Source organism: Amblyomma mixtum, chromosome 2 (assembly GCF_055824585.1).
Source record: "Amblyomma mixtum isolate Tamu chromosome 2, ASM5582458v1, whole genome shotgun sequence".
Classification (NCBI taxonomy): domain Eukaryota; kingdom Metazoa; phylum Arthropoda; class Arachnida; order Ixodida; family Ixodidae; genus Amblyomma; species Amblyomma mixtum.
Window position 1 is genome coordinate 105,622,175 of NC_143013.1, and position 24,312 is coordinate 105,646,486.

General features: G+C 47.3%; 1 protein-coding gene across 1 annotated transcript; it reads right to left on the reverse strand.

Annotated features, from left to right (window-relative positions):
• Positions 1–12,939: 12,939 nt before the first annotated feature.
• Positions 12,940–23,750, reverse strand: LOC149360432 (uncharacterized). Its single transcript, XM_089569275.1, has 3 exons — positions 23,648–23,750; positions 18,232–18,401; positions 12,940–13,908 (listed from the first exon to the last, which is right to left on the reverse strand). The coding sequence occupies exons 1-3, from the start codon at positions 23,741–23,743 to the stop codon at positions 13,650–13,652; spliced, it is 525 nt and encodes a 174-aa protein (XP_089425401.1). The 5' UTR covers positions 23,744–23,750; the 3' UTR covers positions 12,940–13,649.
• Between the last annotated feature and the right edge of the window lie 562 nt (positions 23,751–24,312).

Genomic DNA, 24,312 nt, shown 5'->3' on the forward strand with positions numbered 1-24,312 from the left:
CTCACGTCCACTCACATGCACTCACGTCCACTCACGTCCACTCAGATGCACTCACGTCCACTCACGTCCACTCACATGCACTCACGTCCACTCACATGCACTCACGTCCACTCACGTCCACTCACATGCACTCACGTCCACTCACATGCACTCACGTCCACTCACATGCACTCACGTCCACTCACATCCACTCACATGCACTCACGTCCACTCACATGCACTCAGTTCCACTCACGTCCACTCACATGCACTCACGTCCACTCACATGCACTCACGTCCACTCACATGCACTCACGTCCACTCACGTCCACTCACGTCCACTCACATGCACTCACGTCCACTCACGTCCACTCACATGCACTCACGTCCACTCAGGTCCACTCACATGCACTCACGTCCACTCACATGCACTCACGTCTACTAACATGCACTCACGTCCACTCACATGCACTCACACTCGCGGCCGCTCGCACTCGGATCCATTCACTCGCACTCACACTCACGACCGCTCGCGCTCGCATCCACTCACTCACACTCACGACCGCTCGCACTCGCATCCACTCACTCGCACTCACACTCACGACCGCTCGCGCTCGCATCCACTCACTCACACTCACGACCGCTCGCACTCGCATCCACTCACTCGCACTCGCACTCACGACCGCTCGCACTCGCATCCACTCACTCACACTCACGACCGCTCGCGCTCGCATCCACTCACTCACACTCACGACCGCTCGCGCTCGCATCCAATCACTCGCTCTCACACTCACGACCGCTCGCGCTCGCATCCACTCACTCACACTCACGACCGCTCGCGCTCGCATCCACTCACACTCACGACCGCTCGCGCTCGCATCCACTCACTCGCACTCACGACCGCTCGCACTCGCATCCACTCACTCGCACTCACGACCGCTCGCACTCGCATCCACTCACTCGCACTCGCACTCACTACCGCTCGCGCTCGCATCCACTCACTCACACTCACGACCGCTCGCACTCGCATCCACTCACTCACACTCACGACCGCTCGCACTCGCATCCACTCACTCGCACTCACGACCGCTCGCGTCCACTCACTCACACTCACGACCGCTCGCGCTCGCATCCACTCACTCACACTCACGACCGCTCGCGCTCGCATCCACTCACTCGCACTCACGACCGCTCGCACTCGCATCCACTCACTCACACTCACGACCGCTCGCACTCGCATCCACTCACTCACACTCACGACCGCTCGCGCTCGCATCCAATCACTCGCTCTCACACTCACGACCGCTCGCATCCACTCACTCACACTCACGACCGCTCGCGCTCGCATCCACTCACACTCACGACCGCTCGCGCTCGCATCCACTCACTCGCACTCACGACCGCTCGCACTCGCATCCACTCACTCGCACTCACACTCACGTCCTGTTTTCCTGTCATGACCTGTCGTTACGCACTTCCCCGTCTGGCCAACGTAAACCCGGCCGCAGCTATGGGGAATGCTGTAAGCGAAATCTCTCAAACAGGGAACGAACTTATTCTGGTGGTCAATCTCACATGATGACTTTTTCGAGCACCCTTCATCCACGAGTCTGCAGTTGAGCGGAAAACACAAGGTATACTCCAGCCCTCGAGGCTAACTTAAGATTATGAGATACTCTATACATAAGGCATCACAGCAAACGGCTTTTTGCAAGGTTCAGTGTCATTTTTGCTGGTACTATTCTGGTTTATCTTGCGGTAGCCTCTCAGCAAGGACTCAGATACTGTGAAGAGTATACGCCCGCGGGGTAACGTGATTCTTGCAATCTGCCATCTTGTAGGGAAAAATTTTCCTAGACACGATGTGGGCGCGAATTGGACAAAGCAGACCGGAGACGCGACGTTGCCAAGCCCCTTTTCAGCAGCTTAGAATGGGATGACGAGAATGGCAAGATTGCTTTCTTCGACCTCGGCATGTACAGTATGTCCAACAAATGTGGTCGATCCAATGCTGATAGTCGCAGATCGAGAAACTGGATACACTCGTTTTTCGGAAGCTCAACGGTAAAACTTAAGGACTTGGAACAACCCACGAACACGTTCAAAACCGAATCGGCAACAGAGTCCACAGGAGAATCCTCCTATGAATTAAAAAGCACAAAAAGTCGTCTGTGTATCCGTAACTGCACATCTGCAGTACTCAACTCCTGCTCCAGCCTTCTATCAAACTGGGGCAAGAATATTTTTTAGAGAACTGGAGCGACACAATTTCCTATGGACGTACCTCGCTTTTGCACATACAGGATATGGCTGCAACTAACAACCGTAGATATGAGGTAACATTCGTGCAGTTCTAGGAAACAGGCCACCGACACGCCATAGGCATTCTGAAACCTAATGCACCCAGTACTCTTTGTCAGTTCGCGTACAGCCGAAAACAGCTCACCATGCGGGATAGAGTAAAACAGTTCTTCCACGTCCACTGAAAAAGCGTTGTTAAATTCCTTCTTCCAAGGCTACAACGACAATGCCCGAGTTGACGACTTTGTAGAGGTCTTCTGGTTTGAGGCCCATAAGATGGAGCTGTAAGAACTTGCTGATCAACGTTTGCAAACTTCCCCTTTCCATGACTATGGCTCGGAAAGGGCACAGCTCAAATTTGTGCGTCTTCGCCGAAAAGAACATGTCCAAGGCGTTCGCCTTGCATTCTTTGACTTCCCGCGCCTTCTTGTCCAAATCGTTCAGTAGATCTACCGCCCGGGGCTTGACCTTCACCGGTTTTACGCCGGAAGTCTTGAAGTTCTTATCGATGGCTTCAATGGCCTTTATCTTGAATATGCTGTTGGGAAGAACCGCGAAATCACCCTCCTTGTCAGAGAGCAAGAGCGACACGTCGTTGTCCCGAAAATTTCTCACTATCCCCGAAGCACACGCCAAGCAAGGATCGTGTTTACCGGTAGAGGCTCTGATGTTTATTTGAGAATGCAGGAATGTATAGAACCAGAAAGCAGGGAGGAGGTTGAGATGAGCGAATGATACTGCGCATACCCTAGAAACAAGACGTTTTCAAGTGACAGGGAAAGCAGTTAGGAACGCTCAAAAAGCGAGAAAAGGAAAGAGCCAATGCAGAAGGAAAAATAAGAACCTTATAAACTAGCTGGAACGCAAATACACAAGACAGAACATGTGATAAAAATTGCAGTGAGAAAACCAACACAGATCACGTAACATCAAAAGATAATATTAAAAAACTTCAGTGAAAGCATACGGTCATTTCTCAAGAGGGTGATGATCTCCGCTTACAAAAGGGTGACCATTTTCTTACTAGGCTAAAGCCATGGACACAATGCAGATACACTGTTCTGAAGGCTGATACACGTGTTCTCTAGCGTTTATTGGGTTTTGGCTCCTTTTTACTCTTTCCATGTTCACTTCCTCTCAGTTTTGCGGCGTTTTTACCTATTTATTCTGCTCACGTGAACCCATCTGGTTTCTCGTGACTGTGCAGTATCCTTCCTGGGTTCACCTTCCACCTCTTTGGGGCCTATAGGAAAAATGCGCTGATAATTCTCGGGTCGATCACGGCGCCGCTACACATATCCTAACGAGAGTAGCTGGCAGATTTTGACGCACCCGCATTGCTTTTCTCCGCAACATGCCGGCGCTGATAGGCATGAGCTTCCGCGCTCTGTCAAAGCCACATATTGCTCCCGTTAGCAAAACTGGTCTACATCGAGAAAAGCTAGGCGAGGAATATTACCAGCCAAACGCACATCTATGATGGTTAACGCGGGCTTGTCTTTGTATATCAGCCTAGCGGCTAAAAACATCCATTTTTAGGCGCGCAGTGGGATAATTTCAGCGCCGCCTGGGCACCGCAGGCTGCCTACATACGCTCGTGCTCACTCGAACTAACTTCGGTTCCTAACCACCCTCGTCTCGAGTGTTCTTTCCATAATGTCATTCCCTCTTTGTCTGCCATGCTCTTTTTTCTATGCACCAAACTAGCTCAGCAACTGCTTCGTCTGCGTCTAGAAAGGTAAAAGTATCTGCGTTATATCTTAAGGTTAACCATACGTTAAGGTTAAGGTTAACGTTAACCATTAGAGATGTGCGTTTGACTGGTAATATTCCTCGTCTAGCTTCTCTCGATGTAGACTAGTTTTGCAATATAAGCGAAGGAAAGTTTGAGGGAAAGTCATGCCTAATATAGAAATCGCGTGACAACTATTTGCGTAGTGCTGTATAGCATTAAGCGAATAGTTGCTATGCGATTTCTATATTAGGCACGACTTTCCCTGAAACTTTCCGTCACAGATTATAATGCTTTTGACGGCTTCAGGTATCTCACTCTTCGCACATAGTTTGAAACGCAGGGAATACTTAAATACAAGCACAGTGTTTTTAGAACTCTAATGAGGATAGCTGCAAATACATTTCCCGCCGCTATTTCTTTCTAATCCTCAAATAACTGCTCGTTCTAAAATTAACCGCTAACATGAATGAAAAGAACGAACTATCAGTAAATTATGCGGCAGCAATAGGAACAATGGTTACGCCACGTTGAATTGAAAACAATACAGATATAGATGAAGCCACCCGAGGACTTGCAGCTGGCCTGATGCTGACCATTCACTGGTCTTCTTTATTCTCCCCTTCATCCTAAAAAAATAAATTCATCTTATTTGCCGCAGCGTTGTGGAGGCACTGGATGATTTGCAATATGGATACATACATGGATATAATATGGATATATGTCAATTTCGACGGACAGACACTTGGCCGATCTGCCCCCTTCAACCAATACGCATGGTCATTCATGAAGCACATGGTGAATCTTCGGGGGCGTCTCGGCACTATAATAACTAAAAAAATTCAGGAGGCACTTTGGCTCTCTAAAGTGTTGCAAGACGAAAGAAAGCCTTTCCTGGCGCACTGTTTGTTTTTATTTACTTCTTTATTTTTCATATTTTTAAATTATATATTTTGCTTTTGCTCCTTTTCTTATTTTTATTGTTTTTATTTTGCCTATCTTGTTTTTATTTTGTTTTTATTTTTGATAATTTCTTATTTTTCCCTTTCTTGACTTTATTCCTTTTATTTTATTTATGAAACCCATGCATTCACTAGATGCGCCTTTATTCATGCTCGAACCTTGAGCCTTCGTGGCGGAGTGGTAGCGTCTCCACTTCAGATGCCAAAGGCCCTGGTTCGATTCCCACCCTCGGCGCAGTTTCTCTTTAAGCAGTGACGCCGAAAGGCGGACAAATCTGCCGACGCGTCTGCTAACGACAGTATGAGGCATTAAAGGCTTTCGCCTTAATATTAAACTGAAACTGGAATTTCTATCTCAGTTCACGAATTAGACATGCAAGTCAGTGACAGTCAACGCAAAAACCTTCCTCGTGTGATGCAATTGTTGTGCATGGCGTCTAGTTGACAAAGGTCTAAAGCAACAGGTGAACCTGAAAGCTGTTCGCTACTGCCATTCAGCGAGTGGAATCGCAGAAATAGGAGATAGAACTGGTGCTTGACACCGGTGACTACTTCAGCGCCAATTTCCACGGCGTTTTATGCTGATTGCTTGCAGTGACAGAAATTCAGAACCGAATATATCGTAAACACTCTCCTTCCCACTCTTCAAGAGTACACAGTCTATTCAGACTCACAATCCGCTGCACACCACATACAGAACTGTACCCTAACCCTTCTCTCCTACAGGAGATCGAACACGCGGTCCCCGCACTGCAGCCTTCCATCGTTTTCCCCCGCCGGGTCTCTGGGCATTCAGGGATTGACGGCAATGAACTGGCCCATCAGCTCACCTGCGACATACTTTTCCGGGCATCGTTGATCCCCTGGCCCAAGCCCTCGGAGGACGGTGGGAGACTCACCCTTCGCCGCACCATAAAAGAGGTATACCTCGAGCTCCGCCTCGACAAACGCCTTTACCCTCCCCCTCATCTATCACTCACGTTGCCGGAGGCTCGCCTTCTTCGGCACATCCAAGTGAATGCAGTCATCACCCCTTCTCGCCTCTTTCTCTATCGCTATCGATCGGACCCTTCCTGTCCCAACTGCTCCTGTATCTATGCGTACCTGGCCCATTGCCTCTTCTATTGCCCGGCTGCTCAGCAGTCAGGTTCCTACCCTCCACCGTCTCTATCCATCACCACCTGGCTACACTGGCTTGGCGCTGAAGGTGAGGAAGAACGGCGACTTCTGGTCGCCCAGGCGGTCTACATGCTCGGCCTGTAAATTATGGCCAAATAAAAGTCTTCTACTACTACTTTCAAACAGACCTTGTGCGAGAATACTGCCCTGGACTCTTATCAGGCCGCAACGCAATACTACACAGAGCTACGAGTGCACTTGCCTCCTCCGCACGATTCGCTAAGCAGAGAGCAGGCTACCACGTGGCGACAGCTGCAGACGCGGTTTCAGCCGAACCCGTCGATATACATAACATATTCCCCGATCTGGTAAACCCGTTCTGTCAATTGTGCGGCGAGCTTGCTACTTTGTAAACCATAATCTGGGACTGCTTGGAGGATCCGCCTCCGGCAGATCTAGTAACATGTCCCTCTCCTGAACAGTGGGAAGCTGTTCTCGCCAGTTCGGACACCGGCGTTCAGTCCAGAGTGACGACGAAAGCGCTAGAGGTCACTGACAGACTTTAGTGCCGCCCACCTGGAGCGGCTGATTGACACAGTACACCCGCCATTTGATTGGCTGACAAATAAGGTTGTTTCTCTCTCTCTATCAGATGAAGAGTATTATAATAATAAGTACGACCGTTAAAAGGTTACAGACGCAAACTTTTTACTTGTCCGCCTTTTTGCCTTTAAAGATTCGCACGGGCCTAGTAATCATGACAATGAGCTCAAGATACAAGTGCGAAGCGTGAATAATTAATTACAAACGCTTTTGTACCGGCTGTTACGGCATTCGTTGAGCCAGCCTTGAAGTTAACCTTGACGCCACGGTCGAGCTGCCAACCTGGTCAACCACATTCTGGTGATGTCAGCGTCACCGACAAGCGCTGGTTGTATTGGTGAACAACCACTGGGTTCGGTGACGTCACAGTAATCAGGACATGTGCACCTTGACGTCACTCGATTTCGGTGGAAATGCCAAGTGGCTGCTCGGACAACACTTAGAATCATAATAAAGTATGTTCCACTTAACGCCTGCGAGCGAAACTTGCTACAAGTCTTCTTGCGCCCGTGAAACAAATCATGTTCGTTTACATTCGAATTTTATGTCTGTGTAAACATATACGCTAATTAAGCGCAGTGGCTTGCAAATTTAATAACATATTTAGTTAGGAGACTGATAAACGGAAATTTTCTCCCACTTTGTGCCCACCTTGTCGCGGAAATACAGTGTTAAAACAGCTTTCGGGTGCCACTCATTGCCTGCTCACATACACATATCTGGGAGTGTGGTTGCAGTGGATCAGTGCTTAAGGCGCCCGGGTGCTGACCCGAAAGACATGGGTTCGACCTCGGCCGATGCGGTCGCATTTCCATGGAAGCGAAATGCTAGAGGCCCGTGTGCTGTAAAGAACCCCAGGTAGTGGAAATTATCCGGAGAACTCCACTACGGCGTCCGTCATAGCCTGAGTCGCTTTGGAACGTTAAAACCCATAAGTCTAACCAAACCAATTATGGAAGTCTACTTTTCTACACTTTGTGTACGTCCATTTGTAGCCGAAACGTTTTATTCAGGACGTCATTGCGTCGTGCTTTTCAATATTAGCCCTAAGCAAGGTTGGAAGAGTCAGGAACTAATTAAAAAAAGTGTTAATTCAGTTTTACCCAAACTTACTCTACTTATCAATTAAGTCTAGAGAAAAACACTCCCAGGGCACTAAATTAGAGAGAAGTTTATTTCACATTAGGTCACTTTGACCTGATTTACAAAAGTGTTCGATTAGGACGCGTCTCCAGGCAGTCTTAATGAAAGCTTTAGCTGGACACTGTAGGAAGCCCTTCTTTGACGGTAATTCGTGCTGAGATTTCGCGACACATGTGGGTGGAGCCGTAAATCGGCTGCAACATCTTAGGTGTTTTAGGCTGCAAGAAAAGGACCCTGGGAACTTAGGGTACCTGTTTTTTACTTTGTAGCTAGGGCTGGTCGTTCAGTTTTCGGAGCATTCAGCTTTCCAGAACGTTGAGGCATCCCCATGAAGCCCCTCCATTTTACTAGCAGTGCACGCATGACGGCTTTCAATACACCTTAAATTCTTCCCGGCCTCTTGAAAAGCACTAAACAACTTCCCTCATGCGCACTGCTGCGATTTGACTTCAGGCAGGAAATTTTCCCTGCTGTTATTCCTTCCACCAAGCCAATGATGTCTGTGTGCTATATGGAGCACATGAAGTGCTAGACGATGATCGCAAGTACGCCATTCTACCGGTTTAATGTTTCATGTCTTCTGCCATTGCGTGACAAAGCGATGAAGCGCAGAAGCTTCCACATGGCGACTTTTGACTAGGAGCCCTGAAAACTGTTGTGATTTCGAAATAGGGATCGCCTTATGTGCTACCTTCCTACCGAACTGCACAGTCAGCTAGAAAAAAATGTGAATGGCCATTATGAAGCAACATGAAAATGAAAGCAAAAGGGAGCGTGTCGGATCCTCGTGACGGCTAGGAGAGGACCACTGGCGCTGGCCGAGTCCAAGCAGCAGCGCAGGGGCGATTTTGACGTGCCAGAAAGAGAGAGGAGAGGAAACGGTTTCAAGAAACCTTGGCTTGGAAAGCCTGGACGCGTCACGTCACTGTACATCATCACATTTTTATTTTACTCTATAGCTGTCAGCACTGCCAAATAGATTAAGACTGCCGGCGCGTTTTGAATCTCGAGACGAATAAGCGACCGAAAATGCAAGAAGACAGCTTCGCCAGTTCATCTTATCTGTTTATTTGTGTCAGACGAGCAAGGCGTGCACACGATGATAAGGGTTCATATATGACCATGTAACATTAAAAAGCAGCAAAATTTTATCGAATGACTTGCCTGTACAAGTACATGATGCCATTTCTTGACAGGTACCTGGGATACAGTCCTGATAAGCCATCCAGCATGAAATAAAAGAAACGAGGAGATAAATTAAGGCTCACAAAGCTATCGCTTCGGGCTCTGCTTAGCGATTCGGGTGCGTGGGAATCTGTCATTACGCTATGCTTAGCGATACAATATCACCGGAATACGCCCATGAAAAACACTTTTTGCTATCATTCGTTTCTTGTACGAGTGTGTCAGGCTTAGTCCCGTTTCTGCCATGACAGTGACAAAGTATTTTTGTGTACTATTTATTTTTATACCAATGAAGGGCCACGAAATAAATACGTGAATAACCAGAGGTCTGCTCTCGTCAACTGTTGTTTTTTCCCTATACCGTCCGCTGCAATATATATTTGCGGCTGAAATCGTGTTATTTCTTGCACGGACGCCATTATTTCGAGGCCTGCATTTATGTGAATACTGTTACAGTACTAAAGACTACACCCAAGCAACCACAGATATCCGTCGTACGTCCGAGCCACATCCTAACGTCCTGTGCCGAGATCGGACTTCCGTCGGACATACGAACGCAATTCGGCTTTGGATACCCTTTGCCGTACATACGTTGAAGGTACGGACTGTGTCCACTTTTGTATATCTATATGAGAGACGAGGTGTATGTCCGAAGGATGTAAGGAAGAGTATTTTCCCAGGCCATCAGTATAGAGGGTTTTTTTCGACAAAAAATTCGCGCCTTTCGTGTATGTATACTGTCTATACTATGCAGTTTGCTTTTTTAACCTCGAAAGAGTTATTCCGCAAATCTGCTTTGTGGGATTTTAATGGGGGTGATAGATCCGTTCTCCCCGCTTAACCGGGGCTGACCCAGTTCAAAACCGCGCGGACCCCACCCTGAGGTCGCGAGCGCTACCGAGCGCACGCCGACCACGGCGAGCCTTGCTCTGCGGGAACAAAGGAACGACACGCTAATCGACACAAACAAGGCATTTATTGCTATGACAACAATAACGCCAGCTAGCAACAAAATACACTGAGGAATCGAGGATGTCCGACTCACCAGCACGGTTACGAGCGAACGTTCGCCCACGCTAGGGCAAAGGGGAAGCTCCGAGGCCGGACGGGGCGGGGTGCGGGAGCAAGTTCCGACCACGAGGCGCCCGCGGCGAAGAGCGGAGCGGCCCGCGACACGTCCGCGTGCTTTCCCGATGCCGAGCCAAAACAGTGCTGCCAACCTCCAGAGCCACTTCTCCCCAAATTTACAAACAAAAAATCCCTAGATTTCTCTAGATACACAAAATACTGTTCAATTGTGAAAAAATTTATATTTATGCGTAGTTCAGTAGCAAGTTTTATCATGCAGCTACCCTATTACCAGACGTTGGTAAGTAAATTAGCTTTAAATTTGAAATGAAGGATCTGAAATGAAGAACTTCTAAATGAAGCTACAAGATAAACCGTAGCGCTCTTTGGAAATTGCAAATTAAACACCCTATATCGTGTATGTTTTTTTTTCACTGTATGCAAGATATTAGTAAACATGCATCAGCGTGTGGAATTAACTGAATTTTTTCTCCCTCATGTTGGGTCGGTTTAGACTTCAGCTGAAGGATACCACGTACAAAATGCCTGGAGGTCGCTTGAGGAGTGCACAGAAACTACGACATAAAAGCTGCTTGTTTATTTGCTGCGATTTCTCTAGAGGGTGGCGGACGTAACAGTTTGATTGGTTTGGTTTATTGGTGCTTAGCGTCCCAAAGCGACTCAGGCTATGAGGGACGTCGTAGTGAAGGGATCCAGAAATTTTGACCACCTAGGGTTCTTTGACATGCAGTCATATCGCACAGTGCACAGGCCTCAAGAATTTCTCCTTCATCGAAATTCGACCGCCGAGGCCGGGATCGAAGCCTCGTCTTTCAGGTCAGCAGCCGAGCGCCATAACCACCGAGCCACCGCGGGGGGGGTGAACTGGGAATTGTTCCCCTAGTTAACTAGCTAAGATTTCCAACCCGGTGCTCCTTTATCAAAGAAACGGCACCCTTATTCTTTCCTAATTATCAAAATAAACATGCAGATATGCTTACTAAATAGGAATTTCATGTCGTGCAGCGAGGTCCAAATACAGCGCGAGGAAGGGGCGCGCGTGTTGAGGGAAGGTGGTCGCATGCCAGATCACAGCAGCGGGTGTCACTGGCCGGGACCATACAAGTCCGACTATGTCCGTGTAAAGGCTGGTTCACATGCATGCAAGCGACTGAAAATTGAGCAGCACAGCGCGGTGAAAAATTTTTAATTTGATGGAACATCGCCGCTCTGACTGCTGGAGCCGCCGGGATGGCTCTAAAAAGCTTTTGCGCCGCAGCAACAAAGCGTTTTCGCTTGCATGTGAAACAGGCTTTACTCAAGCGCGCGGCGGTGTTGTGCAGGCCTCCGTCAGTTGTAGAGAAAAAATAACAAAAAGCTTGCACTGTCTTCACAATTTGACGAAAAAAAAAGTTCTGCAAGCAAATGAAATTTCCCTAGATTATTCAAAAAATCCCTTTTCCCCTAAACGACGTTCAAATTCCCTAGATATAGGGAAAAATCCCTAGGGTTGGCAGCACTGAGCCAAAAAGAACAGTTCCACGCGCGCGCGCAGCAAAACGCCATACGTGGCGCTAGTGTCGTTGCGACGCGAGCGCCCTCCCCTGTTAGTTAAGCAACACAACTAAGGAGAGTGCGTTGCGGGGGAGCTAACCACAGTCGGGGTGCATTGCGGAAAAGCGAACCACAGGGGGCAAGTGCGTCCCCACAGCTTTCAAGAAATTATTCGCATCAGTTGGAGGGTTTGACGCGAAGACGTTTCTAAATGGTGCGATTCCCCTCGTACCTTGAGTGGAAGAGCCGCCAACGAGCTAAATTAATTTAAGGGGAGAAGCAGTTCTTGAAGAATTTTCCATCAACTCAATTACTAGTTTTATATTTAGAAAACTTCTACAAATTAGTGGAGTTGTGCGATATGTCCACCGTTTTGTTAGCTAAACTTTCCATTGAAACCATTCGTAAATTCAAACTCCCGCGCATTCTGCTATCATCATCATCATTGACGTTAGTTTGCGGTCAGTCCAATCGAATCCACCAGTACGGCTCCGTGAGGTTGTTGTCGACTTGTTGCGTAGTGTTGTGCTGCTTTATAGCTCTGTTATAAGGCGTGGCTTTGTTCGGTCTGCGGATGAAAGTAGTATGCAACTTATGCAATTCGAAAGATACGGGAAGTGCCTGAGGCTCTTCTGGAACGCTGGAATTTAGTGCACATGTGATTGCCTGCGAAGGTATATATCCAGTACACTTCTTGGAACTTGCTTTTAGGACAATGCAGCATGATCATATAGGCTTCCACAAGTGTGTGCTGTTCTCACACTTTCGGGAGCCTACATCACACAGCTGCGGGGGCCCTCAACTCGTGCGGCTAATTCCCATTCCCCTTCAAAGTTGTGGGACGGAGTATTTTCGTATCTTGTTAATTTTTAAGGCATCGCTAGGTTCGCTGTTCCTATAGAAAGAGTGACAACGCGTGAAAGGCAGACCATAGGGAGCCCGTGTAGTTCGCAGTGGTTCGCAACGGAAGCTTTGCGGCTTTCTGTGCACAGTCGCGTACAGTGCTGCGCAGGTTAGAGCCTTAAGGCCCATGAGAATAAATAAAGAACAGATACACTGTCAGATATGGTGTGGAAAAGTGAAAGCTGTTATTGCCTTATACTTATTGAGGTGTTTGTTAAAGTGCACTGTCTGTTATACTTGCAGCATTAAACACTTCTATTAATTGGTTCCAATGTTTTTACTTGGGCTGCTGCATTGTGCCATTTGTTTCACATGACTGATGTTTGCCACGTTTTTTTTCTTCAGAAATCCTGTGGGTGGGAACATTATGAATGTGTGTCCCAAGCTTGCCACATTTGAAGAGTCACATTTAAGAAATTTTCCGAATATAACCCATTGCTCTGCTGATGTATCGTCAACCACAGTAAAATATGCCTACTGTGCATCAAATTGTTTTTCGTTTTATTGCATCGCGCGAAGTGAAAAAAGCACGCATGCACTATACCTATATGCGAATATTCGAGAAAGATCCGCTAATGGACGTACTCAACTGGACGTCCGTCGGCGGGCGAAACGTATACTTTTGACTTCCTATCGGACGGCCGAAGGAAGTCTACCGGCTGTTTGCGGATGTTCAGCGGACGTACGGAACATCCGAAACAGACCTCTGTCGGCCGTCCGAAGGATATCGGCGGTTGCTTGGGCATGTATCGATGAATAAACTGAATCATAGGCGCTTTGTGATCAAACGAAAATTTTGATGAGCTCTTCACAGACAGACGGGAGAGATGAAAAAAAGCTCTGAAAGCGGGAGTAGCGGAAAGAGAGTGGCAGAAATCTAGCGTAAAATCTTGTCTTTGTACTACGTAAGCTGGAATAAAACTGCCCAACATAACGCCTGTTATCATATCGGTAACATACATTATAACGTACTTTACACGCTTTAGAATGTTGTTTGCGAAGCCATGCACTCCGCGAGGTCTGCTGTTCGTTAACAGCCTCCAAAAGTGCAGACATTGCATGGTACATTGCAAGATCGCGCTAGCGGTCTGAGCAACGCGTCAGCGATAGCGCTGGCGACCACGGCAGCAGGGGGACTTGCTGATGGCGAACGCCAAGTACTCAATCAGGAAGGCCACAAAGCAAACGGTGAAGCAGGCCAAAAGCAGGTAGAACAATCCGGTCACGTCCTCCACTTGTATGGTGTGGAAGGTGAATGACTGCCCCGTTGTTGAGCCGGTATCGCTCTTTCGCTTCGCCCGCTCGAGGATGCTCAGGCGGTACCACTCCGGCAGACCAGACTCGATTATCCAGCGGGTTCTGCGTGTGCCAGAGGGAACGTCTTGGTTAACGAACTCAACTTCTGGAGCCACCTTAAGTGCGGTTCAGGGGAGTGTGGCGGATTGTACGTCTCAGTCTTGTAGTGACTGCATGCATGAAGCTCTAAAGCAGCTGCACTGCTACTGTAACACTCGGTGAGATTCCAGAAATAAACCCAAGAGCTGAGAGTAGCTTCCAACTCCACGGTTCGAGTGGCGAACTGCTATCACAATTAAAGCGCAAGGGTACAGTTTGTTGCTGGGCTAGTTGGGTATGCATGTTGCAGTTCGAGAAATAAGGCGCTGCAAAACACACGAGACGAAACAGGACGACAACACAGGCGCCTGTATTGTCGTCCTGTCTTGTCTCGTGTGTTTTGTAGCGCCTTATTTCTTGAAGGCAAGTGTACCGTCTGATGGCTTCTACAAAAACTATCTTTTAAATAAAAAAAAGTTTAGTTAAACCCTGTTTCTTTTTCGAAGCACTCGAATTACGATACGAATTACGAGAAACACTTATTGCAACAGCCATCGCGAATACAGCCACTTCGATTTTTCACTTTCTTTTGCAAGCCCTTTTCTCCCGAGGGAATGGCATGCTGACAAAAGCAACACGTTTGGTAAAGCTGTATTACTGAATACTACCTAAAGTTCTCTATACGCGCTGCGAATTTCCTTCTATGTGATGTAAAAAGCACAATAAAAAATTGAAGTGCGCACCTATTTTGGTTATTTCATTTAGCTGGCTGCTCACGTTCAGCTGAGACAAAAATGCAATTAGGTCTCATAGTCTGTAGTCAAAATAAAAATATACTTTCATTTATCCGGCCCTCAGAAGCAATGAGGGATTTGCATTGTCACTTTTTGTGAGCAATTTGTCATATGCAGATCGCAACGCAAGTTTTGTGCGCTCACATCATGTAAACAGCATTACATGTACGAAGTCATCATCATCAGCCTGACTACGCCTACTGCAGGGCAAAGGCCTCTCCAATGTTTCTCCAATGAACCCTGTCCTTTGCCAGTTACCGCCACCGTATCCCTGCAGGCTTCTTAACCTCATCCGCCCACCTAAATTTCTGCTGCCCCCTACTACGTTTGCCTTCTCTTGGAATCTACTCCGTTACCCTTAAAGGGATACTGAGGCGGTTTTCGAATCAGCTAATTTTTTAGGGATTTGAAGTAGTGTCATTGCTGATCACGTCTGTGAAATTATTTTTTTCGATTTTGGCTAAAACAGTGGCGCAATCACCAATTAAAAACGCGATGTTCAAATCTCCCGCGCCCCGCGCGAGCGTAGGAGAGGTGAACAGCGGAGAGGGAAACCTCGTCCATGTCGGCCAACGTGACGTCACGTTGAGGAGCCGGGGATACTTCGGCGCACCCGAGCGCGCTTTCAGCGCGCGTTGTTTCTCGTGCTGCGTGCGTTGTGACAAAAAAAAAAAGCGTGTCAGCCGACCTTGAGAATTAGATTCAACACGAGGTACTACTCTGCGTTCGTGTTCATGAACAAATACGGCCGAGACTGTGTCGTCTTCCACTGTTTTTCGCAAGATCAAAAGCTCGCAGCGCAAGCGCTCGCTGCTGTGACGAAGAATTCAAGCTGACCAAAGCAAGCCTACTCTGCTCGAAGCACTTTCGTAAGAGCGGCTACATGCAGAGCTTGCCCCTAATGTGACCTCTAGAGATTTCTGTCGAAAAGGCGCGGCTGAACCATGACACAGTTCCTTCGATTTTCTCGCGCATGAGAGGCGTGTTACCATTCCGAAGAAGCGCCTCTTTTAAAAGTAGAAACATGCTCACTTAGCCCCTGAAGAAACCTTATAGAGGCTTCAGCATGTGTCGCTCCGAAACTCTTCATATGCGGCATCTCGTTTAATCGTAGCTAAGCGATTAAAATGAAAGTGTTCGACGTTGATTTCGGATGCAAATTTATGAGAGAAATGAATGCCAACCGAGTTTTTGCAAAAAAACACCGCAACCTTACTCGGTTTCTTCATCAAGTTGTGGCAGCGGGCGAGTTGCAGCTAGCTTGGCTTTTAAACACACATATAGTTGGCAACGACTTCATTGAACCTAAACTGCAAATCTAGGAAGGGCGAACGTTTCCGAGGCAGCGATTAATATTTTCTGGCATCTGCTGAACGCGCCACGAGTGAAGCAGCAGCCTTGTGCGCGTATTTGGCTTGGTTTCCAGCGCACAATGATTGCGTCACTATGTTGTGGTCACATGCCTCGCAGTGCTTGGCCACTGCGCTTCGCTAATTTTGACATCAACTTTGTGCTCCTTCATCGTTTCCTTGAAATACTTTCTTGCCCCAACCTGCAACGCCGGGTACTGAGAACAGGAATTTTTGTACACAGTGCTTTGGGCCTTTTCTTTAGGATGACGCTCTTCCGGGCGAGCCAGGAGGCGTCCGGTGGTGGTAATTGACTTGAGTATTGTTCGCACCCCTTCCTTTCCGAGAATACGAGCCGAGGTTGTGCTGGCACCTTTAACGCATGGTCTGCATCGAGTCTTTGACGCTGGCGTATGCTTGTGCTAGGTGTAGAATTTTTTGCTTGTGTTTTTTTTGGTTTCAGGCGATACGTGGACTGAGCAAACTGTAGTATCCTTTTCTTCGGAGGTCAGTAAAAAAAAATAGTTCCCGTATTCGCTTTTACAACGACACGGAAAGCTGCGATCTGCACTCAACGCAGCGCCGGATCCGCATCGGCAGCTTCTCCACTCCTCAAAGTGACGTCACGACCTCTCTTGACCAATCACGGGCGGTGGTGGTGGTGGTGAAAACTTTTAATTAGTGAAATAGAGTTTGGGAGCCACAGAGTGGCCACGCTACATGGTCGGCGTCCCTAGTCCGGGACACCGCATGACAATGCCCCGTCTCTAGCCCGTTTCACCAGAGCCCTTTGGGACTCAAGCGAGGAGCAGTTGAGAAGGGCAGTCTCCCATGCCTCTCTGGAGGGGGTAGGGGAAGGGGGGAGGTGGGGATTTTGAGTACATGCCCACACCATGTGGAAGATATCACAGGTCTCCCCACAGTGTGGGCATCGCCCATCCGTGTTAGGATCGTAATGCTTTAAGATTGCAGGACAGAGTAGAGTACCTGTCTGCAGGCGCCTTAAAGTTCGCTCCTCCGTCTTACTCAGCCCCTTTGCAGGGGCCGGGAAAAGGCGGCGCGGCGCGCGGCGTGCTCCGCGGCACAGGCCGCATATTTCGGCTAAAAAAGGCAATTCGCGCTTGTTTTTGCCTTATTTCAAATCAAATCAAATCAAAAATTTATTTTCAACATTACAATGTTGATGGCTTCCGTGACAAAAAGCTGTGAGGACAGCTTGACTAGGTCAGGGAACCATTTTGGCAGCAGCGACTTCATATACACTTCAATAATTCAAATACAAATGAAATGTGCAACAGAATACATACATTGTCTTACTGAGTACAATAGTTAAAATGCAAGTGAATATTGTAATGGAATACACGGACTTCATTAATCAACTTAACTACGCCACAAAAGAACAATGTGCCCTACAATAAAACTACGCAACAAACGAATAAAAATTAGTACCATAAAGCGTTTTACCCATGAGATCCCGATGAGAAGGCAAACACACACACACTCACTCTGTATGCCCAATTTCACAACTACCACTCAAAATCATATAACAGTCTTAGAAAATTGCCCAGAAACAAACATGCTGCGCAATGCGGTGCGCGTTAGGGCAATGGAACCAGAAAATTGTGTTTTAATCTTGTGGATGCGAATATTTGGATGCGATATTCCAGCATAGAGCATGAAAAACTATAGGACGCGGCTGCCAGCCCGATTTTCAAAAAAAGTGCTTCAGTCTCCCTTTAAGGACCAGCGGTTATCTTGCCTTCGCAGCCGCGGTGGCTCAGTGGTTATGGTGCTCGGCTGCTGACCCGAAAGACGCGAGTTCGATCCCGGCCGCGGTGGTTGAATTTCTTTGGAGGAGGAATTCTAGAGGCCCGTGTACTGTGCGATGTCAGTGCACGTTAAAGAACCCCAGGTGGTCGAAATTTCCGGAGCCCTTAACTACGGCGTCTCTCATACTGAGTCGCTTTGGGACGTTAAACCCCATAAACCATACCAAACCAAACCGTTATCTCGCCTTCGCATTACATGCCCTGAACAAGCCCATTTCTTTCTCTTGATTTCGTCTAGGATGTCATTAACCCATGTTTGTTCCCTCACTCACTCCGCCAGTTTAAGATCTCTTAATGTTACACCTACAATTTTTCTTTCCGTACTTTCGTAGCCTCAATCATGAGCAGGCAGGCATACGCCTGAATTTCAGTTACCGCTTGTGAAGGGCTTTTCGCAGGTCCGAAGGGAAGTCTCTGTTGACCCACATGCCCATGGTGAGATTCATGGTAATCTCCAGTCCCTCGTAGAACTGGCCTTTCGGACGCTCCTTGGCGTACAGTCTCTCCAGGGCGGTATAGAGCAGCGTCCGGTCTAGGAACACCACCTGCGTCATGTTGATGAGGGCAAGGCAAAAATTTTTTGAAAACAAAAGAGTGTCCTTTTTGAAAGTCTTAGCGAGGCTATTCTGACCTAGCTCCCAGAACTAATGCTAGGATAATGAACTGTAATTTCTGCATATATTGTTCCTTGAATAGACGCCAGAGTCGTGGCAGCGCTTGGTCAGTACTGGAGCAACTGATTAAACGTGTGCCTCCGCGGTGGTTCAGTGGTTATGGTGCTCGGCTGCTTACCCGCAAGAGGCGGGTACGATTCCGGCCCCGGCGGTCGATTTTCGATGGAGGCGAAATTCTAGAGGCCCGTGTGCTGTGCGATATCAGTAGACGTTAAAGAAATCCTGGTGGTGAAAATTATCCGGAGCCCTTCACTAGGGCGTCTCTCATAGCCTGAGTCGCTTTGGGACGTTACACCCCCTAAACCAAACCAAACCTGATTAGTAAGAAAGGACTTGTTGTTAAGACTGCGAGGTTCACCGGAGAGTTTAAGACAGACATGGTAACAATGGTGCCGATGTTCGGTGATTTAGCAAAAGGCAGCCGTGAAGTTAATATAGCAGAATATTTGTAAAAGGAAACTATTCAAACTATTCATCACGAACAACATCACTCGCCCAGGAAATTATTTGTGTTAAATTATGCGTGAAAGATGAAAGTTACGATTCCTTGTGTCGATGCATAAAACGAAGCGATATAGTATAGGTTGTCATGGGTCGTTTTATTATAAAGGAAAAGCTGATTGGGGTTTCCAGACGTGCCTGCTGTCCGTAATATTCAGACCTATTGTTCAGCGATGTCTATATATGTGACAAGTAGATAGTAAAAAAAAAACTCTCCTTGTGTGTAGGCAAACGTGACAAGCCAAACATTTTATGCCCCCCCCCCCCCCCCCCCCTGCTACAGGCTCAGTATAGATGAAGATGTGATTGGTCTGGTGCTTATGAACGCAATATATTTCAAATTAGCCGCTAGTAAGTTGTTTGTATCCTCTTTGACAGATCATGAAATCAGGTACTTTAATAAGTAATAAAGGTGCTGATATCCTCTTCGACTCCGAATTATAACTTCGCAGTTACGCAGCTGATTAAAAAAATAATGCAATAGTATTTTGACATGTCCACAGTTTCAGATCAGTACATTACAAATATGGTTGTCCTGATGCACTCGCTTGTCAGCAGTGCCGTTAGTGTCTGCGACGAATGACCTTACTGACCTTACTAACCCAGACGAAGACAAGTCCCCTTGTCGAAACGTTGGCTCAAGCAACCTGAGGTTTTCCCCTCCCTTGTTCATTTTGTGATCGCCAAGGACCATCTACCACACCCTCTATCTACCACTTACTAACTTCAGTGTTTTGTTACTGTAAACAATCGGTCAAGAAGCCTCCTGTCCTTAGCCAGGGCCTGTTTTCCTCATTGTGGGGTATCAATTTGTCGACCAGTGGTGAATTGATTGCAATATTAAGTGCACCGACTAGTCACTGATATAGTACCCTGTTTCCAATAAATGGAGGATGACTCTAAACATAAGCCAGCTGAACTATCTGCTAATCCAAAAGCAGCTCCTAGCGGTGTCTCCCACTGAGACAAAGAGCGGCTTTGCCTGTCAACTTTTAGGGAGGGCTGAAATGGCAGATATGCACACAGCACTGCCTCCAAGGAGCGTATTACAGCTCTAAGTGCGACGTTATATTGGCGCCACGGCCACCATCTAAACAATGCTTGCTGGTTGGTCTACAGACAAGGACAGGCTTTAGCGACATAAACGGGTGTAGACACAATTTTTGTGGCGAAAGCAACACTACGCTAGTCGCCGAGCCATTTCACGGGACTCTGCAAAGGCCATGCTGCGCATGCGCGAGGAGCGGGTGACGTCACACGGAGCATAGCTGGCGCGCCGTATAGGTATAGTAGAGGGTGTTGGCCGGGGCCGCCACCGCGCGCTCTCCACCGCCTCGCCGACAGTCTCCCTCTCTCTCCCTCTCCGATGCGCAGTAGCGATTGCGCATCGCCAACTGGGTGGTTTGTGGTGTATACGCAGGTGTTCCAGCTAAATGTAACCAAACTTTTAAAAAAGGCGAAGTGTCCTAGTCCAGTGAAACCAACTCAGGGTTGTTCATAGTCGCGTGGCCTAGTCTTGAGTAGTTTTTCGCTCTTCAAAGTTAATTAATTACTTAAGTTTAATTAGCTAACTTTTTAGTTATTGACTTCAGGAAGAAAGTGTCAATGCAAAAGTTTTAGATCACCTCGAAAAAGCGCTAGTAGTGCTGTTTCCGCCAAGTTAATATTTACGTAGCTTCATTTATTGGCCTTAAAAGAAAGTTGTCACGTGACCAGCTGCTCGCTCACTTCTCTGCCCCAATGCGCACCCAAAGTCTCATCGAGGAGAGGACTTCAGAAAAAACAGATTTTATTCTTTAAGTCGCGTCTTGGGACGTTGAAGTGGCACAGTTGTCATGTGGAAGCTTTTTCTTATTGTGCGGGTAATGGTTAAAGGCCGGTAAAAAAACTACTTCACGTAAATATTATTTTGCTGCAGATGTCTCAGTAAGCTGTTTCTCAAAGCAATCTACAACCTTTCCATTGACACTTTGTTCCTCAAATCAATAATTAAAAAGTTAGATAATTAAGCTTAACTAATTAGTCAACCTTGAAGAACGAAAAAGATACTGCAGACTAGGTCACGCGACTCTAAACAACCCTGATTTGGTTTCAGACGGCTAGGACATCCCGTGTTTTTTAAAAGCTTGGTGACATTTAGCTGGGACACCTGGTATAAAATTGGCAGTGGCTTAGCTGTGCTATGCCAGGATATACGTAGCGTGAGGTGAGGGCAGGGTGTCCACATCTCGGTGGACACTTGAACCAGAGGAAAGGCGCATAACTGCCATCTTGGAACAGTGGACACCTCAACCATGCTTTAAGCTAAGTGGCGGTAGTGACGTGTGCTGCATGCATTGGCATTCACAACGTTGTGCCAGGAACGCGGCGCTGAAGCCATGGGCCGTTGGCGTTCGTTGTGTTCATTGGCGTTGGCGTTGTGAACGTTTTACACGCCGATCATTTTAAGGAAAGGAAGGCGAGCGCGCGCGGCGAGGAACGCCAGCTGTGCGTAGTGACGTCACTTGCTCCTCACGCATGCGCAGTATGGTCGTGCAAGAGCACGCGAAACGGAGAGACTGTTAGCAATGTAGCTTACGCAACAATATATGGCTACGCGCAGACGTTGCTTTCGCAATCCTCCAGGTTTAACCAGAGCTAAACCACGGCCAATTTTTTGGCTGTCGGCACTTTTGCCTCAGACTATACCCAGTAGCGTTCCAATAATGTAAACATAAACTGAAATTCGTTCCCGACCAAAGCGCTAAAAAAACCTAGCGCTTACCAATCCAAGGACCACATTTGCTTAAATGACAAAGCCTTGGCGCCATGTCAGCAGTTATTCAAAAGGCATTTGTTGCACTCAGTTTCTGTGCCGTTCAGCACCATTGCATACCTTCTGGTAGACATCACATCAGACTAGCTGCGTGATAACGTGCGCTCGAAAACTTTCTGGTGCAAATAAATGCTTAGTCGCTCACATCGTTCCCCCATCAGTGGCGGCCTGCAGTCTTATCTCTTGGACGTTAGCGGATTTCTGACAGAAAGAAAGAGAAATGTTGCTGCTTCTGTGCTCCAGTGACGGACTCAAAGTCGTTTCTACGGCAAACAGAACTGAAGAAAATGTCATTTAGTCAGCGTTAAAAATCACAAAAATTGCGTTTCAGTCAGTGGGTTCCAATAAAACATGCTGAAATATATACCTCTACACTCAGAAAAACTATCACACTTCAGTTTTTGAAATTTTGTGTCGGTACTTTTTGACGTTTTCAATAAGGGCTCCTGGGCGTCGCCGAATTTCTCGCTAGGCTTTTGTGTGCATATTATTATTGTATTATTATCCATGATATTGTACATAAATTGTGTTCGTACATGTAGTCAAATCCATTCAGTGCCGCTATTTGTTTGCTGTTTTTTCTTCTGTGTCAATATAATACGGTTTTCTTCAAGTACGGTGTAATAATTGTTTGCAGACCAATGTATTTAATATTGTTTACTTTTGTTCTTTCCACTTTGTACCATCTTTTGTCTGCTAAATATTATAACCCCTCCCCTCACACAATGCTCCATGTGTGGAACCTGTGAGGTATTTGTATAAATAAATAAATATGACGTCAGCACAGTCGAAGCGGCAGCGGGACAGTTGCAACAGCCAAATGGGCATTGAAACTCCCATGGACGTCCTATGGACGTTCAGGATGTCCGCAGGACGTCCAGGAGAGGTTCAGTGCCCATTGGGAGCCTAGACAGGCGGTGTTTCGGTATGGCCCTCGCACGATGGAAAGGTCTAGAGGCCCGTGTACTGTGCGATTTCAGTGCACGTTAAAGAACCCCAGGTGGTCGAAATTTCCGGAGCCCTCCACTACGACGTCCCTCATAGCCTGAGTCGCTTTGGGACGTTAAATCCCATAAACCAAACCAAACCAACTTTTGATTCTTCACGCGGCGCAGTTTCTGTCATTCTTTATTTAAGTCTGCTGATGTTTTCATCGGCGTAAGCGCTCCGCGCCGTTCGCACCAGAGAGCTTCAGGCATTTCCTTCCGAAACCATTTCTCCTATCTTCACGTGATCAGCATGCTTTCTTTTATTTAGACCCGTCGTGTGGTGCTGATCGCCCGAATCGGATCTTAAGGAGTGCCGCTGATAGGACACAGAGCTGCGATTGTGCACTGGCAGTGACAGTGGCCGGATTTCTGCCGTGGTAACGCGTTGGACTAAAGCTGCTCAAAACTGGTTAATGCGGAGAGTATGTAAAGGTTGGAAGGAACACTAGCTTCTCTGCATTTTCCGTGCTGACGTGGCAAAGGAACGTTTATAAATTACGTCGTAGTGAATGAAGCAGCTGTTGCCCAATTTGTTATTGCAAGAAAAATAATTCTGATTACACTGATTGTAGCGGGGATGGGGAACGCAAGCTCGCACAGTTTGGGGTTTGCGTGGTTGTATTTGCTTTCATTCGTGTCACTACGCGCGAGTCATATGCGATTGCGTTTATATTTGCGAGATTTACTGCTGCTTTCTGCTGCACTCTCTTGGGGCGTGAAATAATTTCCATAATAAAACGGCTCTTACATTGTGAAAAATTTTCTGAGTCGCCATTTTTTAAGGTCATGTTGTGATTAGCTCCATTCTGTACCTTCTTCGACTGCAGTACGTCGTCAAATATCCGCTTGGTGAAGACTTCCCTGACGGGCATGATGCCACCCAGACGGTTTGCCTTCGCCCAGATCATGCGCTGGTAGATGTCACCGGAGTTCTGCAAACAGGAAACAGACATCAGGAGTGGGTTTCGTTCGAAGCGCTTCCAATGTGAGCGTTTGCGCTTAGCTGCAAGCTGCTGGCAACCTTCTTAATGTGTGCCGCTTACCGCTGTTCATTGCAAAGGATGCCATGCTGACTCTAATATTTTGTCTTTCTTCCCTTTAGAGTTTTAATGAAGGCTTATATCGTCAGGTCGGTATAAACTTTAGATGGCTGCTTTGAATTTCTTATGGGAAACTTACGTGAAGGTATTCGTGATACCGAACCAGAACACCCACTACAATGTTTTGCTCTGTCGCGGAGAATGCTGACGAGCGCAGAGCATTCCGTACGTGACGGATTTCGTATAACCGTAAATTGAGCAAACCTTGTGTCGGTGCGCTGATATGCGCCAATCTACAGACAATATTTCAGAAATTAATAAGCGCAACGTACAAGTTCTTCCCTGTATTTCGTCTACCCACGCCATGTTCAGGGCATAATAGCCTTTAGCCAATTAGAAAGCCCATTCTTTCCTTCTTGCGACACTTGCGCAAAGGT